Source organism: Podarcis liolepis (assembly GCF_965112155.1).
Source record: "Podarcis liolepis genome assembly, chromosome: 13".
In the NCBI taxonomy this organism is placed as follows: Eukaryota; Metazoa; Chordata; class Lepidosauria; order Squamata; family Lacertidae; genus Podarcis; species Podarcis liolepis.
The window spans coordinates 37,419,616-37,435,239 of NC_139573.1; the positions used below are offsets into that span (position 1 = coordinate 37,419,616).

Below are 15,624 nucleotides of genomic sequence, written 5' to 3' on the forward strand. Positions count from 1 at the left end.
GATCCCATAGTTGCCTTGGACAGGTATTCTGCAAGGTACTGAACCAAAGTATGCCTATGTTTGAGAATTTCTCACATCTCGTCTAATCCTGCACAGTTGTTCACTGCAAGAGCAGTTGCTTTGGTTTTGAGACAGCAAAGTAGTAAGCTGTTACTTCCTCTCCTATTGGGGGAGATGATTTGCAGAAAAATGGCAAGCTTGTTTGAACACCCTTTTTTAAAAAAAAAATCCATTCTGTAAAACAGAATCAGGGCTATCACCTAATTAGAGGAATTGGTGGTTGAGTAAATAAACTTGCCTTTGTCAGTCTTAATAGTGATGCCTTTTAGAGCTATCGAGAGAATTTGGACTAAGCAAAAAGTACTACTCGTTGTTAGAAGGGAACACCAGCTTTAATATTTTATTTCTCATGTTAGCACTACATCAAAATAGCCTTAAAAAACAACAACACCTTTGCCCTTAACACTTACTGAAATTGGGGTTGCAGTCAACTAACAAAAGCCTTATTGTAACACAAATGAAACACAACACAGAAGAAAATGGGAATAGGAATGGTTCCTTTGCTTGCTTACTGCTGCTGAGGAGGCTGAAAGTGAGGTGGGGAGATGGATATATTCTGGAGGATTGGAATTTTTGAAAAGGCGTATCATGTGCTTTGCAGTTCGAACTAACCAGAACAATGCAATCTACCTAACCACTAGCTCCCTCAGTACCCTTCGGCATCCAGAACCAAGCTTAAACCAATCTGAAATGGCAAATACATGGAACCCTCTTTCCATACTGCCGTAGGTAGTAGAATGAAGACTTCCTAATCACTACAGTGGTACCTGGCTCAAGATTGAAACTTAAACAGTTCACTCGCCTAGTTACTCTGATCCTAGAAAATTACATTTTCTCTGTTCCCTTTCATAGCATGGTCTCCAGCTCTTTTTTCAAGCTGGAGTGCTTCCCCTCCAAGGCTGTAGCACCCATGTTCTCCTCAAGAACCTTCTGCATCTTCTCCTGACTTGGAGAATTATCCAAGGTGGAGGAAGCCGGGGTGTACTCTGAGGCAGCGGCAGTGGGAGCAAGGTGGATCAGCCAGTTTTTGGTACCAAGAGGCATGGCAACGGCTGCTGCAGACGTCACCCCCCAGCTGGCCATACTCAAGCTGACGCTGTTGGTGGCATGGGACACAAGCCCACCGTAGGAGTAGCTCCCGCCTGCGCCGGCCGCTCGGGTCTTCTGCTTTATGTCCAGTACCAGGTTTCTCCGGAAACGGTCTTTTTTAATTTCTGCTTGCACCTGGTGGTAGAGGCAGACTGTCAAGGGAACGCAACTTAGAAAAAGACCATCGCCCGCCTGCTCATTCTCAGTACAGTCATACCTCAGGTTACAGATTCTTCAGGTTGCGTTTTTTGGGGTTACGGACCGCCAAAACCCGGAAGTACTGGAACTGGTTACTTCCAGGTTTCGGCGGATGCACAGAAGCGCCGAATTGCAACCCGCAGATGCGCCACTGCGGGTTGTGAATGTGCATCCCGCACGCATCACATTCACAACCCGAGCATCCACTGTACTTTGACAGCTGGTAAAAGCAGAACAATGGCTTGTTAACTGCCCATCCCTGCTAGTGTCCAATTTCATTCCCTCTCTTTTCCAGTATGGAAAAATTTCAGTTTTGCACCAGCTAAGAGCATATGGGTGGGATGCTACCCCCATTTCCGAACTGTTCTATGAAAGGGGGGTGGGTGCCTAATTCCATTAAGGCCGTGGCTGTGTATCTGACCACTCAGAGAGTGCTCTTAGTCATCGAGTAACTCCAATGCCCCCTGTACATAAAAGATCAGGAGGATACCATACCAAAGGGCATAAAGGTAAAGGGACCCCTGACCATTAGGTCCAGTCGTGGCCGACTCTGGGGTTGCGGCGCTCATCTTGCTTTACTGGCCGAGGGAGCCGGCTTACAGCTTCCAGGTCATGTAGCCAGCATGACTAAGCTGCTTCTGGCGAACCAGAGCAGCGCATGGAAACGCCGTTTACCTTCCCGCCGGAGCAGTACCTATTTATCTACTTGAACTTCGTGCTTTCGAACTGCTAGGTGGGCAGGAGCAGGGACTGAGGAACAGGAGCTCACCCCGTCGCGGGGATTCGAACCGCCGACCTGATCGGCAAGTCCTAGGCTCTGTGGTTTAACCCACAGCACCACCCGCGTCCCATCAAAGGGCATAGGTGTTGGGAAATATTTTCCACTTTGGAAACGAAATAATCGCAACCATATTCTCCAGGCAGAAGAAATACCGGGCATGGGGAAGGAGGTTGACCCCTCCCCATGCAGTAGGTGCAGAATACACCCAACAAAGAGAGGATCGCAGCTACATATTCATGCATCTCGGTAGAAATGTTCCTTACCTCGCCATTGCAGAAACAGTAAATGAAAGCCACAAAGAAACCCTGTCGATAGAAAAAAAGAGACAACCATAGATGGAAATAGCTGTGACTGAATGGATCAAACACAAAAGGCTTCACCTGCCATGAAGACCCACCTGTAAAGAATTGAAAAGCATCTCGTAGTGCATCTGTATTTGCCAGAGGACACTGGACACAGCTGTGTAAGGAATGGCCATGAACACCACGTAATGGACACCAAAGAGGGGCATCAGAACAAGGGTGGATTTTAGTAACTTCCTGGAAGGAAAGGGATTTTGTGTGGTCATTCCATTTTTGGATCATCGAGGAGGAGAGCTGAAGGGCCCGTAATGGGGAATAAGGGAGGCAACAATGGGTGGAGACCTTAAAAGGGTAGAAGCTTGAAGAAGACGGCACATAAGAGGAAACCACCATAATAACACAGATAAATGATCTGATTAACGGCAAGAACCAGCTTTAAGTCAAATGAAGATGAAGAACAAAGCAGGACAGAAATCCAGCATGGAAGAAGCTTCAGTATTCTAGGCCAGTGTTTCCCAACCGGTGTTCCGCGGCACACGAGTGTGCCGTGAGACGTTGCCTCGTGTGCCGCGAGATGCCTGGAGGGAGGCGGGCGAGTCGGGCGGCGAGAGGCGGGGCGGCGGCGGCGAGGAGAGGCCGCGCCTCCTGCTGCTGCCTGGCGCTCCTCCTCGCAGCCGGCAGCGCTGCCTGGGCGCCTCCGCGCGACTCTGCCTCGCTGGGTTTGGTCTCCCAGCAGAGACGGGTCACACGTGCCCCTCCCTCCCTCCCTCAGCCTGCGCGGAGGGAGAGCCAGAGAGAGGCATCGCTCCTGCGCTCCGAGGCGGATTGAGCGCAGCTGAGAGGAGCTGCCGAGGGAAAAAACTTTCACTTTTGTGCGTCCCTCCCGGCGTGACGCTGCGCGCTGACGTCACGGGGCGGGGCTTTAATGGTGGTGTGCCGCGAGATTTTTTTTCAGTAAACAGGTGTGCCGTTGCCCAAAAACGTTTGGGAAACACTGTTCTAGGCAATCAGAAATTAACAGAGCATTAATAAAGGGGGACATATTTCAGTAAGAAAGTATTTATTCATTGTAGTGCTAACACTGGGAGGTCTGTTTTAACTGCTCCAAGCTACATACCTGTACTGTTGGCGGGGATCTAATTTCCCTGCATTTGTCTCCCACAACTTCGATGCAAGGACTCTCACAATGTTGAGGAAGAGGAAAAAGTTCACCTGCCGGCAATGAAAAGACACTTCGTGTCGCGCCAGGCATATTCCATGCCACTGAAATGCCATTCTTCAATTCCCTTTTATTTGCTGTGCTATAGAGAAGGCATTTCTGCTGTTGGCCCATATGGGTTGTAGCCAAACTATTTTTACTCAGAGTAGACCTGTTGAAATTAATGGGCCTAAGTGACTCGTGGTCATTAATTCTAATGGGTCTAACTCTGGATAAAAGTTAATTGAACACAACTCAATAAAATCACGTGGCGATGATCAGCAGTCATTAAAAAACCAAAAAAAACCCCCCAATACAATCAGTAATAAACAAACAAAACCAACTCAAACTCATCCTCAGCTTCTGAACCACTGCCTCAGCTATTGAGGGCACAATTTGCAGAATGCCAGTATAATAAGAATGGGGTCATCGTCCCCCGCCTTTGAAAAGAGGAGGGATGAAGTGATGTTTCTGGAGGCAGGCATTCCATGACACAAAGGCAGCAACTGCAAATACTCTGCTTCTAATGGATGCTAAACTACCATCCACAAAAGATGCTACCCTTTGCAAGATCACGTGGGCTGATCTTACAACTCAAGCGCAGGATTTATATGGGAGAAGACATTCTTATTTTTTTATTTTCAACCAATTTTCATCTGTTACAAAGTGGTTCTGCAACTGGTCCAAAGGACGCCTTGACTGCCTCCTTCCCAGCCCACCCTAATTTGCATTTTTTAAGTTCATTTTCCAAATCCTTCCATCATGGAGCCCATGGCAGGAAACGTGGTTCCCAGGTGGTCGCCCATCCAGCTGCTGATCAGTCCCACAGGCCTGCTTAGCTTCAGCAAGCTGGTGGTCTTGTACTCTCTTTGTGCCCTTCTTATCTTACCACAACTGCTGCCAAGATAGGAACTTGGTAGATCCATTTCATGTTTCCAGCGCTGAGGTCCCAGCACCTGATGAGGAGAGGCTGAAGTTAAGCACAAAAGGGGTATATCCATATTGGGTCTCTTGCCCGACACCTTTGAGCCTCAAGTCCTTTTTGTATGATTATTATTCATTTTTTCATTATCTGTCCTTCACCCTAAGGTCCTGGGGCATTAAAAACATGGCATAGCACATAGCTTATGCTAGGTAAAGGGACCCCTGACCATCAGGTCCAGTCGTGGCCGACTGGGGTTGTGGCGCTCATCTTGTTTTAATGGCCGAGGGAGCCAGCATACAGCTTCCGGGTCATGTGGCCAGCATGACTAAGCCGCTTCTGGCAAACCAGAGCAGTGCACGGAAACACCATTTACCTTCCCGCCAGAGCAGTACCTATTTATCTGCTTGCACTTTGATGTACTTTCGAACTGCTAGGTTGGCAGGAGCAGGGACCGAGCAAGGGGAGCTCACCCTGTTGCGGGGATTCGAACCGCCGACCTTCTGATCAGCAAGTCCTAGGCTCTGTGGTTTAACCCACGGCGCCACCCGCGTCCCTATAGCTTATGCTACTGAAGAGAATAGGAATCGGTCAGCTTTTGAGTTTCTGAGCTTCAGGACATTTTGGCTTCTTTCAGCCTTACGAAATTCAAATCATTTACACGACATTTTAAACCGGTAAATACTCTGATCATTATCACCAACCCTGCAAGGCAGGTCCAAGTTTGCTTGTCCCAATATGGCAGTTTTGATATTTGAGGCCAAGAAAGTGGCTTACCAAATAGCACCTAATGAACCCGTGACAGAAGTAAGATTCAAACTAGAGAGTTTCAGATTCAGGCATTACCCCTGTAAAACCACTGGCGTGAATTACATACACTAGACTACGGGATTCCTAAGTTGGACATGAGGTTTGTGTTACTACAATTTGCTTTGTTGTTGCAAAACTCGGCCATATATGAACTATAGCACAGGTTTTGCTAGTACCTGTATAAAAAATGGACCAGATATAGGAGTGGGGTTGTTTTTTTGGGGGGGTGAAGATTATATTCTTTAATGCAGGGGGAAAAGCAGCTCTCCATATCAGGTCCACACATAACATTTGGGATACAAAAAAACAAATCTGTTCCTATAAGGTAGTGGCTAAAGCAATTAATTTACCCTCTCCTCACTAACCCATCCTGCCCAATCTCCCTAAATAGTATTTTAAGAGAAGCAGAAAGTACATACTGTGTATCAGCCAAGGATGCTCTGACGCTGGCCCAAACAGACACAATGACAGCAGGTACCCCTCGAGGGAAAAAGAAAAAGAAAAGCAAGCAGAAAGAGATCTGGGTTTCCAGTGAGCTCTTAAAAGGACAGTAGGAGAAAATGTGAGGCTGATAGTATACACCAGGAGGCGGCTACATAGTACCTTGCTGATGTTGTTGGACCACAACTCATCAAGGCAGGAGCCAGCCAGCAGTAAATCACACTGGCAAGTTGGAGTTAACTCTTCATGAGCAAAAACAGGAGTTTCAGGCCTACTCCTCTCTGGCAGGTCTTGCCCCCATGAAGCAGTTGCTGAGACTCCCCACAGCTGCCCAAATCCCCTCCTCTCCAGGGTTTCCCCCCTGCAATCTGAGGCTGTGCCTGCTGAAGCTAACCTCTCCTCCCCCCTCTTCATGCTTCTCCTGGGTCTGAGAGACTGAGGGAGAGAGGAGCTTGTTGCAGCAGGAGGGGAGGACACCCCTGCCTCTTCGCCAGCCAGACCCATCTCCATTTCTTGGCCTCCCTCCTCTCCTGCTTCAGCTTCTGCCTCTGAGTCTGGACTTCTCTCTGCCACAGATTCTCCCCGCTCACTAAACCCTGTGACCTCTTCAGCTTCCGACACCTCCTCTTCCCAGTATTCTCCCTGTGACTACCCTTCATCCTCCCACCACCACTCCCCTGGCACTGAGCCTTCTTCCCTTCTTCCCCAGCTAGATCCTCCCACCATTCCTCTGCATCAAACCAGTCTTGTGATGTCATCCCTGACCTTGCTGGCTGGCAAGGCTGATGGGAACTCAAGTTCAGCAACATCAGGAGGGCTCCATGCTTGCTACTCTAGTATTCACTGACTTTGTATGTGCCATACAAGTTCCCACTTCTACACAACTATGAATAGTGCAGGGGCCCTATCCATTGGGCCACCGTACCTCACCCTCTGTGCTAAAGGACCCCTGGACTGTTATGTCCAGTCAAAGGCGACAATGGGGTCGCAGCGCTCATCTCACTTTCCGGCCGAGGGAGCCGGCGTTTGTCCACAGACAGCTTTCCGGGTCACGTGGCCAGCATGACTAAACCGCTTCTGGCACAACGGGAGATCGTGACGGAAACCAGAGCACACAGAAACGCCGTTTACCTTCCCACCACAGTGGTACCTATTTATCTACTTGCACTGGCGTGCTTTCAAACTGCTAGGTTGGGAGGAGCAGGGACTCAGCAACGGGAGCTCACTCTGTCGTGGGGAATTGAACCGTCAACCTTCCTAGGCTCTGTGGTTTAACCCACAGTGCCGCCTGTGTCCCATTCAAATAATAATAATTTATTACTTATACCCCGCCCATCTGGCTGGGTTTCCCCAGCCACTCTGGGGAATACAGGGGCAGCCTCTTGTGACCTTCACTTGCCCTGTTTGAGCTTCCCTGTGTAGGTTCATAGAGCAGGAGCTGAGAGACTGAACTGGACTGTGCTTACCCCACCCGATGAGTGTAAGAGCCCACAAGTAGCTTTTGTTTGAGAGGAAAGCCATGAAGATCAAGCTGTGGAGATAGAGACCTTCCACCAAGATCCAGTAGTGATTTGTAGCCAAGAAATAGAGGAAGATGGTCACAGCTACCTTGCAGCCTGCCTGAAAGAACGGAGAAGCAAACATCCTTTTTGGTGGTGGTTGTTGTTAGGACCAATAAAAAGTGTTTTGGTTTTTTGTGTATTTTATTGAAATAATTTCAATTGTAAAAAAATAAAGCGATACAGAAAAAATTGAAGGAAAAGTGAAGGAAAGGAAAAAAGGTGATTATAAGAAAGAAAGGAAAACCCATATACAAAAATGCAATCTAAGATACTCCCATACATTCTTATATAAATCAATACAGTGTTATTATCCTAATACTTATGTAGTTAATAGCCTGCAACATTCTGTATAAACTCATTCCAAATGTTATCGTAGTTATCCAAGCAAAGTCTGCGCCTGTAAGCAGTCCGTTCATAAGTTGCGAGTGTTTGTCATATTGTCCATCCATTGATAAAAGGGTATCGTATTTTTATTCTTCTTAGGACCAAACTTTGGACAACCCCCACTGGTCACAGTCAAGTCTTCTGCAAGGTTTTTTTGGTTAATAGTTATTGTTCCTGCTGCTTAACTAGAGGTTAATAGGAGGAACAGGCAGATTAACAGCATTCAAGTCCCAGAGATCACCATCTCATTTTTTCTTTCTTTCAGAACTGGAATGCTGATTAATTTAAAATGCTGGGTTTTTTAATTATTATTTTTGATTAGGAAACCATCTTGATCTGGCTGTTCTGAAATCAGTATCCTTGTTCCCTAAAATTTCCAGGAAGATTTTAAGCCAAGGCACACCTCGCACTTCTCAAGAGACACTGAGAAGAGCGAAGCAAAACCTTAACACTAGGGACTTACTAGCTGGGTCCTGGACCCCAAGGCGAGGCTCAGATCTTCAGCATCCCAGTCACTGTCCTGCGTTTTTTGCAGCCCCTCGAGTCGCGAGGTGGAGTACAACACGAGATCCTTCACGAAGATGCTCACAGCTCGGCAGACGAAGGAGGCAAAGAGATGGAGGTGGATGTAATTTCGAGTGCAGTGAAGCCGCCTTAAACACACATTAATAAGCGGAAGAATTTATTTATATGTTATGTCTTATCCTGCCCGCTCTTCCAAGGTACCATGCGTATTTTCCACACCATCCTTTTATCCCAGCAATGACTCTGTGAGGTAGGCTAGGCTGAGAAAGAGTGTGTGATTGGCCCCCACCACACACACACACACACACACCCCAATACCGATCTATGGCTGAGCAGGGTTTTGAACTTGTGTCTCTCCCCATTCTTAGTCTGGAACTCTAAACACCAGACGACACTGCCAGGAGAAAATAGTATGAGATAGCCAAAATAATAAGGAGCAGCTGTGCTCCTCATTATTACATGATTCCACCTTCTATTGTGGTGCGGGAGGAGATTCATGAGAGTCCCATGGACTGCAAGAAGATCAAACCTATCCATTCGGAAGGAAATCAGCCCTGAGTGCTCACTGAAAGGACAGATCCTGAAGCTGAGGCTCCAATACTTTGGCCACCTCATGAGAAGAGAAGACTCCCTGGAAAAGACCCTGATGTTGGGAAAGATGGAGGGCACAAGGAGAAGGGGACGGCAGAGGACGAGATGGTTGGACAGTGTTCTCGAAGCTACCAGCATGAGTTTGACCAAACTGCGGGAGGCAGTGGAAGACAGGAGTGCCTGGTGTGCTCTGGTCCATGGGGTCACGAAGAGTCGGACACAACTAAACGACTAAACAACAACAACAACCTTCTATTGAGAAGGCGCCAGGCAAAAACATTCCTCTTCAATCAGGCCTTTGGTGGATTAATATTCTACAGGCTTTTAAATGTACCTGTGGGAAGGGAGGGTTATTGTTTTGCTGTTTTTACTTGTGTTTTTATCTTGTATTTTTATTCTGTGACCACCCTGAGATCTTATGAGGAACGGTGGTATATAAATTAAGAATGGTAATGATAATAAGTGCTTTTTTTCTTAAAAAAAAATTTAGGGCTACTCTCATTTTGACTCAAGAAAACGACCATTTTATAGTTCACGTCAGGAAAAATAAATACAGCAAATGTACAAAAGTACAAAGATTCACAAAATGTTTAGGGGTATGCATACCCCTGCTTCCCCCCAGAAAAAGCAATAATAATAATAATAATAATAATAATAATAATAATAATAATAATAGAAAAATGTGCCTTGGTAGAACAGAACTATCTTGCCACCACCTGTACTTACCTGAGGTTCTGTAAGCAAAGTCATCATTATTATCATTTTATTTGTACGCTGCCTTTCCATAGTTAAAACACTGCTCAAGGTGGCTTACAACAGGACAAGATTTACATAATTACCAATGTAACAAAAGTCATAAGCAATAAATAAAGCACATCAGAAAGTACACAACCAAATGGAAAACAATTTCCACATCAATCATAAAATCTAAAACTAAGAATACAGCATTAACATCAATCACAATTTAAAAGGACATAGATAAAAAATAAAAGCAATTTAAGAAACAAAAACAAAAATGGAGCCCTCTCTGCCCAGCAGCAGTCCTTTATGGAGCCTGTCAGGCCCCGCCCCAAGCCAAGTCTACCCCACCACACATAGGAAACTAACCCAAGATAGTTTCTCTCATAGTTTTGCTGGCCATGATTAGTAGAATAAGGCCATGGGTTAGAGTTCAGGGGGTGGGATGGGGCAATGAATCAATAAGAAGTGTCCTGCTTACTTGAAGTAGCAAAGGATGCACATGGCGACCACAAGGGAGGCGAGGGAGATGGAGTAGCCAACGGTGTAGATGATGCGCAGCCGGTCAAACACTTCCTGCGTGAGGAAAAGAGAGCACAGAAGGACTGCAGAGCCATTGTCACAACTTGCTACGTCACGTCAAGAACTCCCATCTAAAGCACTTCTCCCTTTTCCAAAATAGAATAGCCTCCAGCTGCTGCAATTTTCTCCTGCGACTTTCTGAAGAAAACAATCCTGCCACCGAATTACGTTCCCCAGTTGCTGGTACCTTGCTGAATTGCTCTTGAAGCAGTGGCAGATTTGCACGGGGCTGCCGTTGAAGACAGTTCAAAAACTGCAACTTGCCCCTGGCTTTGTGGCCAGATTGCCAAGAGGGACTGGGCAAGGGGCAACAACTGCGCTGGCTCCCAGTAAGTTTCAAAGCACTAGCCTGAACCTTTAATGCATGGGTAGGCAAACTAAGGCCCGGGGGCCGGATGCGGCCCAATTGCCTTCTCAATCCGGCCCGCGGATGGTCCAGGAATCAGCATGTTTTTACATGAGTAGAATGTGTCCTTTTATTTAAAATGCATCTCTGGGTTATTTGTGGGGCACAGGAATTCATTTCCCCCCAAAAAATATAGTCCGGCTCCCCACAAGGTCTGAGGGACAGTGGACCGGACCCCTGCTGAAAAAGTTTGCTGACCCCTGCTTTAATGGCTTAGGAACCAAACAACAGTCTAACCTCTCTCTCTGTCTCCAATATTTGTTTCATTACCTTGACTACAATTATGGTGAGCAACACTGATTTGCTTTGTCGATTGATATTTTAAAGTACACACGCTACTTCTCTGCTTGCGGTAGATAATTATAACATTTCAGATGTGTGATTATCAGATAAAATAGCAAATGGGGTCTGCAATTGCATCCCACCCCTACCACCTTTGGGGAGGTTATTTTTAAATCTTTGGAAATGATCAGATTATCTTCCCTCGGTCCGTTCCCCCTTCCCCCAAACCCGGCCAAATATCCTAATTTCCTTCTGCAATTTGCTTTCCATATGCTCTTCCGTCGTCAGCCTTTACAGAAAGGATGGAGAACCTGTGGCTGTCCGGATGTTAAAATTACAGGCGCTGCGGGTTAAATCACAGAGCCTAGGACTTGCCGATCAGGTCGGCGGTTCGAATCCCCGCGACGGGGTGAGCTCCTGTTCCCCGGTCCCTGCTCCTGCCCACCTAGCAGTTCGAAAGCACGAAGTTCAAGTAGATAAATAGGTACTGCTCCGGCGGGAAGGTAAACGGCGCTTCCGTGCGCTGCTCTGGTTCGCCAGAAGCGGCTTAGTCATGCTGGCCACATGACCTGGAAGCTGTAAGCCGGCTCCCTCGGCCAGTAAAGCGAGATGAGCGCCGCAACCCCAGAGTCGGCCACAACTGGACCTAATGGACAGGGGTCCCTTTACTTTAGAGCTGGAAAGGATCCCATCTAGTTCAGAAATCAGTGTTGGTGTACCTCAACTCCCATCATCGCCAACCAGCGTAGCTATTGGTCAGGAATAATGGAAGTTCAACACCTACAGGGCCACAGGTTCGTCACCCCTGCTTTATGGCACAATTTTTATGAGAACTTCCAATCTCAATAGATTCCTCCCTTCCCTGTCCTTCAGATCCTGCCTGCAGGAGCCAATTCCACAAGCCTCTGTGTCCTCCCAATACCCTTTTCCCCCTGCTTAGGAATTAAACCTTTTCTTGATTCTGCCGTTCCGGGGCAAAGAATATGGCGCATTCTGTGTAATTGGCCCAAGTCTTGTTCATGTTGGGCACCAGTTCCCAGTTCCCGTGAACATCACAGCGCCTGTAGGCGTGACCTGAAATAAAGGACAGGCAGAGTGTCCAATGAGATGGAGCGGAACGTGTGAAGGGGAAGATGCCAGCAAGGCTCAACAGTTGCACATTTTTTAAAAGGCCAGAGGCCCCAGAGGAAATGAACTGCTTAGGGGCTTTTGTTTACAGTGGTACCTCGGGTTACATACGCTTCAGGTTACCTACGCTTCAGGTGACAGACTCTGCTAACCCAGAAATATTAACTCGGGTTAAGAACTTTGCTTCAGGATGAGAACAGAAATTGTGCTCCAGCGGCGCGACAGCAGCAGGAGGCCCCATTAGCTAAAGTGGTGCCTCAGGTTAAGAACAGTTTCAGGTTAAGTACGGACCTCCGGAACGAATTAAATAGTTAACCCAAGGTACCACTGTATTTGCATTGCAGGGATTTGAACTGGATGACCCTCGGGGTCCCTTCCAACTCTACAATTCTATGATTATGTGGTTTAGAAATTATTATAAATTAAACAGAACAAAAAACAGTGCTTCTGAGCAAGTGTAGAGTGTACTGCTCTATTCCGAACTTAAAAATGGAAAGCGTAATGCTGGTGGTCAACAAAAAGAGGTTTAAAGACTCTCTCAAGGCAAATCTTTAAAAATGTAGTACAGTGGTACTTCGGGTTACATTCGCTTCAGGTTACAGGCTCCACTAACCCAGAAATAGTACCTCGGGTTAAGAACTTTGCTTCAGGATGAGAACAGAAATCGTGCTCCGGCGGCACGACAGCAGGAGGCCCCATTAGCTAAAGTGGTGCTTCGGCTTAAGACCAGTTTCAGGTTAAGAACGGACCTCTGGAACGAATTAAGTACTTAACCCGAGGTACCACTGTATAAACACCGACAACTGGGAAACACTGGCCTGCGAGCACACCAATTGGAGAACAGCCTTTACTAAAGGTATCGTGGGCTTTGGAGATGCTCGAACTCAGGATGAAAGGGAGAAACGTGCTAAGAGAAAGGCACCCTTTGCAAACCCTCACCATGATCAACTCCTGCCCAGAAATCTATGTCCCCACTGTGGAAGGACGTGTGGATCCAGAATCGGCCTCCACAGTCACTTACGGACCCACTGTCAAAACCGTGTTTATGGAAGACAATCTTACTTGGCTACGAGAGATCACCAAAGAAGAAGAAGAGTGCAAGGCCTCCAAGCAAAGACTTGCTTGCAAGGTATTTGCTTTTTTAAAAAAAGAAGGAACCCTGACTTCTCAACAAGCAAGACGGACCTCCACACACTCTAAAACATCATCTCCTAAAACCAGTTAAATTGTTATTATTTCCTAACAGTTCTTAAGAAGGATCTGGCCTGTTTACCAGCCTCCTGCTGCTATGGGCCAAACTTGACCTGATGTGTTGTTGTTTCTAAATAATGCAAATAACATCAGCTGGCGATGGGCTTATTATTATCAAGATTGCAGCAGGCATGGAGGGGGACTATAACCTTTTGCTCCCCTGCTGAGGTCCTGAGGAAAGATGGTATTTGCTGGGAGCAGAATCCTTCACTGGCACCTGATGGGAGGGCGAGAAGATTTTCTCCAAAAGCAAACAACACCTTCTTGAGGAGGGATTTTCCTCAGGGATTTTCCTCAGTATTAAATGCTCCTCCACCCTTCCTGCAATCACAGTCATTAAGAGACACCCTCCCAGCTGAAAAGCTGGTTCTCTTTGCATTAAAACACAAACACACATTATTCTCTGCATGCTATAAAATTATACATATCCTTGCCTTATCTATCATGTAATCGACCAATAAATTTGTGTATGTTTATTCAAAACCTGCCAAGGAGACCAGTTCATTTTGTTGTCTTTTTAGAGATTTTTTTGACAATTTCCTTAAGAAATCAGAGAGAGGAGCTGAGGGAAGTCCTGGGGGGAAGATTAAAGGGGAGTGGGGAAAAAGGGGGGGGGGGATAATGTATGTGATTTTATGGATTGACAATTTGTTATGTTGGAATTGTTTAATAAAAAATATTTAAACACACACACCCAAAAACAACAACAACAACCAGCATGTTAAATGGCAAAGAGGCATTCTGCTTTAGCCCTAAACAACCAAAAGACCTGAAGCTTTTTGTGAAGGCCGAGAAAACGTACATACCCTGATGGTTGAAGTCATAGACGTAGTCAGGGCATCGGACGGCCACCTTTTTGCTGGGGAGGCTTTCGGGCCAGCAAATAATCCCATCCCACTCAGGCAAACAGTTGCCATCTAACGAGGAAATGGCACATTAATCACAACTTTGCATGATAGCGTTGAGGGGGGGCAGAGAAGAGCAACCTTCATCCTTGGGTTAAGTCAGTGGATGGCAAGCGTGGCAGGAAGACTCAAGCAAAATCAAAGAAGCATGTAAACATTTCAGTGTAGTATAGCATAGTATCTAAATATATATATATTTATTTATTTGTAGAAGATGGATAGATATTCAAGAGCATTGGCTATTCTTCTACAGCTCTCCACAACAAATTGTTGTGAACAGGGATTTTCTTTTTATTATTATTATTATTATTATTATTTCTATTAAGTTTCTGTTTTACATTTTAGAATATTCACTTAAACAACCTTAAAATATCAGTGACTTCCCTTCCTCTCTTTCCACGGTTTATTTTGCACAACATAAATCCCTGCATATTTTAGATAAACTAAACCAATCAGTATTCCATTATAACATCCATCAAAACTTATTTACACTGTTGAATTTTTCTTAACGGTGCCCATGTTTTCAGATATACACAATTTTCCTCCACATATTCAATAAACATTTTCCAATCTTCTTTAAATGTATGTTCTTCTTGTTCTCTTATCTATATATGTTAGGTCCGCAAGCTGCGCATATTCCATCAGTTTAAGTTGCCTCTCATTTTCCATTTTTGGGCTAACAAAACACGGGCTGCAGTGGTGGCATACATAAGTAGCCTTTTTGACATCTGGGAATATCCATCTGCGTTATCCCCAACAAAAAGGACTCTGGGTTTTTTTTGGGGGGAAGTATTTTTAAACATTTTTTTCAGTTTATTATAAAGTATTTCCCAATACTCTTTTGCACTTTTACATGTCCACTACAAATGATAGAACGTACCCTCAATATCATTACAGCTCCAGGGATTTTCAACTCTGACAAATATGAATAGATAAAGCAATAATAAGTTAAATAAATAACCACCGCTCGTCTTTCATGACACACCAAATCAGCTAACTATTGCTGCCCTTTCACGGCACCCAAAACCAGTCATCTCACTCTCCCCAACAGTAGGGCCGGCCCTGTGATGAGGGTCTGAGTGCCACACTTTTGAAGGGGACACGTGTCAATTCAAACAGCGTTTCTGCTGTCAATAGAAGGCTGATCGGAAGGAAGCAAAGACCAGCCACCCAGTGACTCGCTTGAAGATGCGATGGGTAATTTCCTCTTCTGCTGAGAGGTCATTTGGGTTGACAACAGCTTTTACATTATTTCATTTATTAAATTGTGTTTCTTCTCCACCTTTCTTCCAGAGCTTAGGAAGGGCAGCAGCTTAGGAGATGGGCCTTTGCAGGCAGAAGATTCCATGGATCAATCCTCGGTTTCTCCAGTCTGGGCTGAGAGAGACTCTTTATGAAGCTCTGTGTCTGCTGCCAGCCAGTGTGGACAATAATAAACTAGACAGGCCAATATGTTCCATTATGAAATA

The 15,624-nt window shown here is 45.9% G+C and overlaps 1 protein-coding gene across 1 annotated transcript in view; it reads right to left on the minus strand.

Annotated features, from left to right (window-relative positions):
• Positions 1-373: 373 nt before the first annotated feature.
• LOC310690601 (parathyroid hormone/parathyroid hormone-related peptide receptor-like) overlaps positions 374-15,624 on the minus strand; it is a 29,230-nt gene continuing 13,979 nt past the window's right edge. Inside the window, exons 5-15 of the mRNA XM_083469897.1 lie at positions 14,057-14,167; positions 11,821-11,945; positions 10,083-10,177; positions 8,211-8,400; positions 7,268-7,421; positions 5,780-5,840; positions 4,518-4,584; positions 3,548-3,642; positions 2,526-2,667; positions 2,392-2,433; positions 374-1,284 (exon numbers count right to left, since the gene is read on the minus strand). Coding sequence (XP_083326023.1) covers positions 907-1,284; positions 2,392-2,433; positions 2,526-2,667; positions 3,548-3,642; positions 4,518-4,584; positions 5,780-5,840; positions 7,268-7,421; positions 8,211-8,400; positions 10,083-10,177; positions 11,821-11,945; positions 14,057-14,167 — 1,460 coding nt within the window. The 3' untranslated portion in view covers positions 374-906. The remainder of the gene's footprint in view (positions 1,285-2,391; positions 2,434-2,525; positions 2,668-3,547; positions 3,643-4,517; positions 4,585-5,779; positions 5,841-7,267; positions 7,422-8,210; positions 8,401-10,082; positions 10,178-11,820; positions 11,946-14,056; positions 14,168-15,624) is intronic.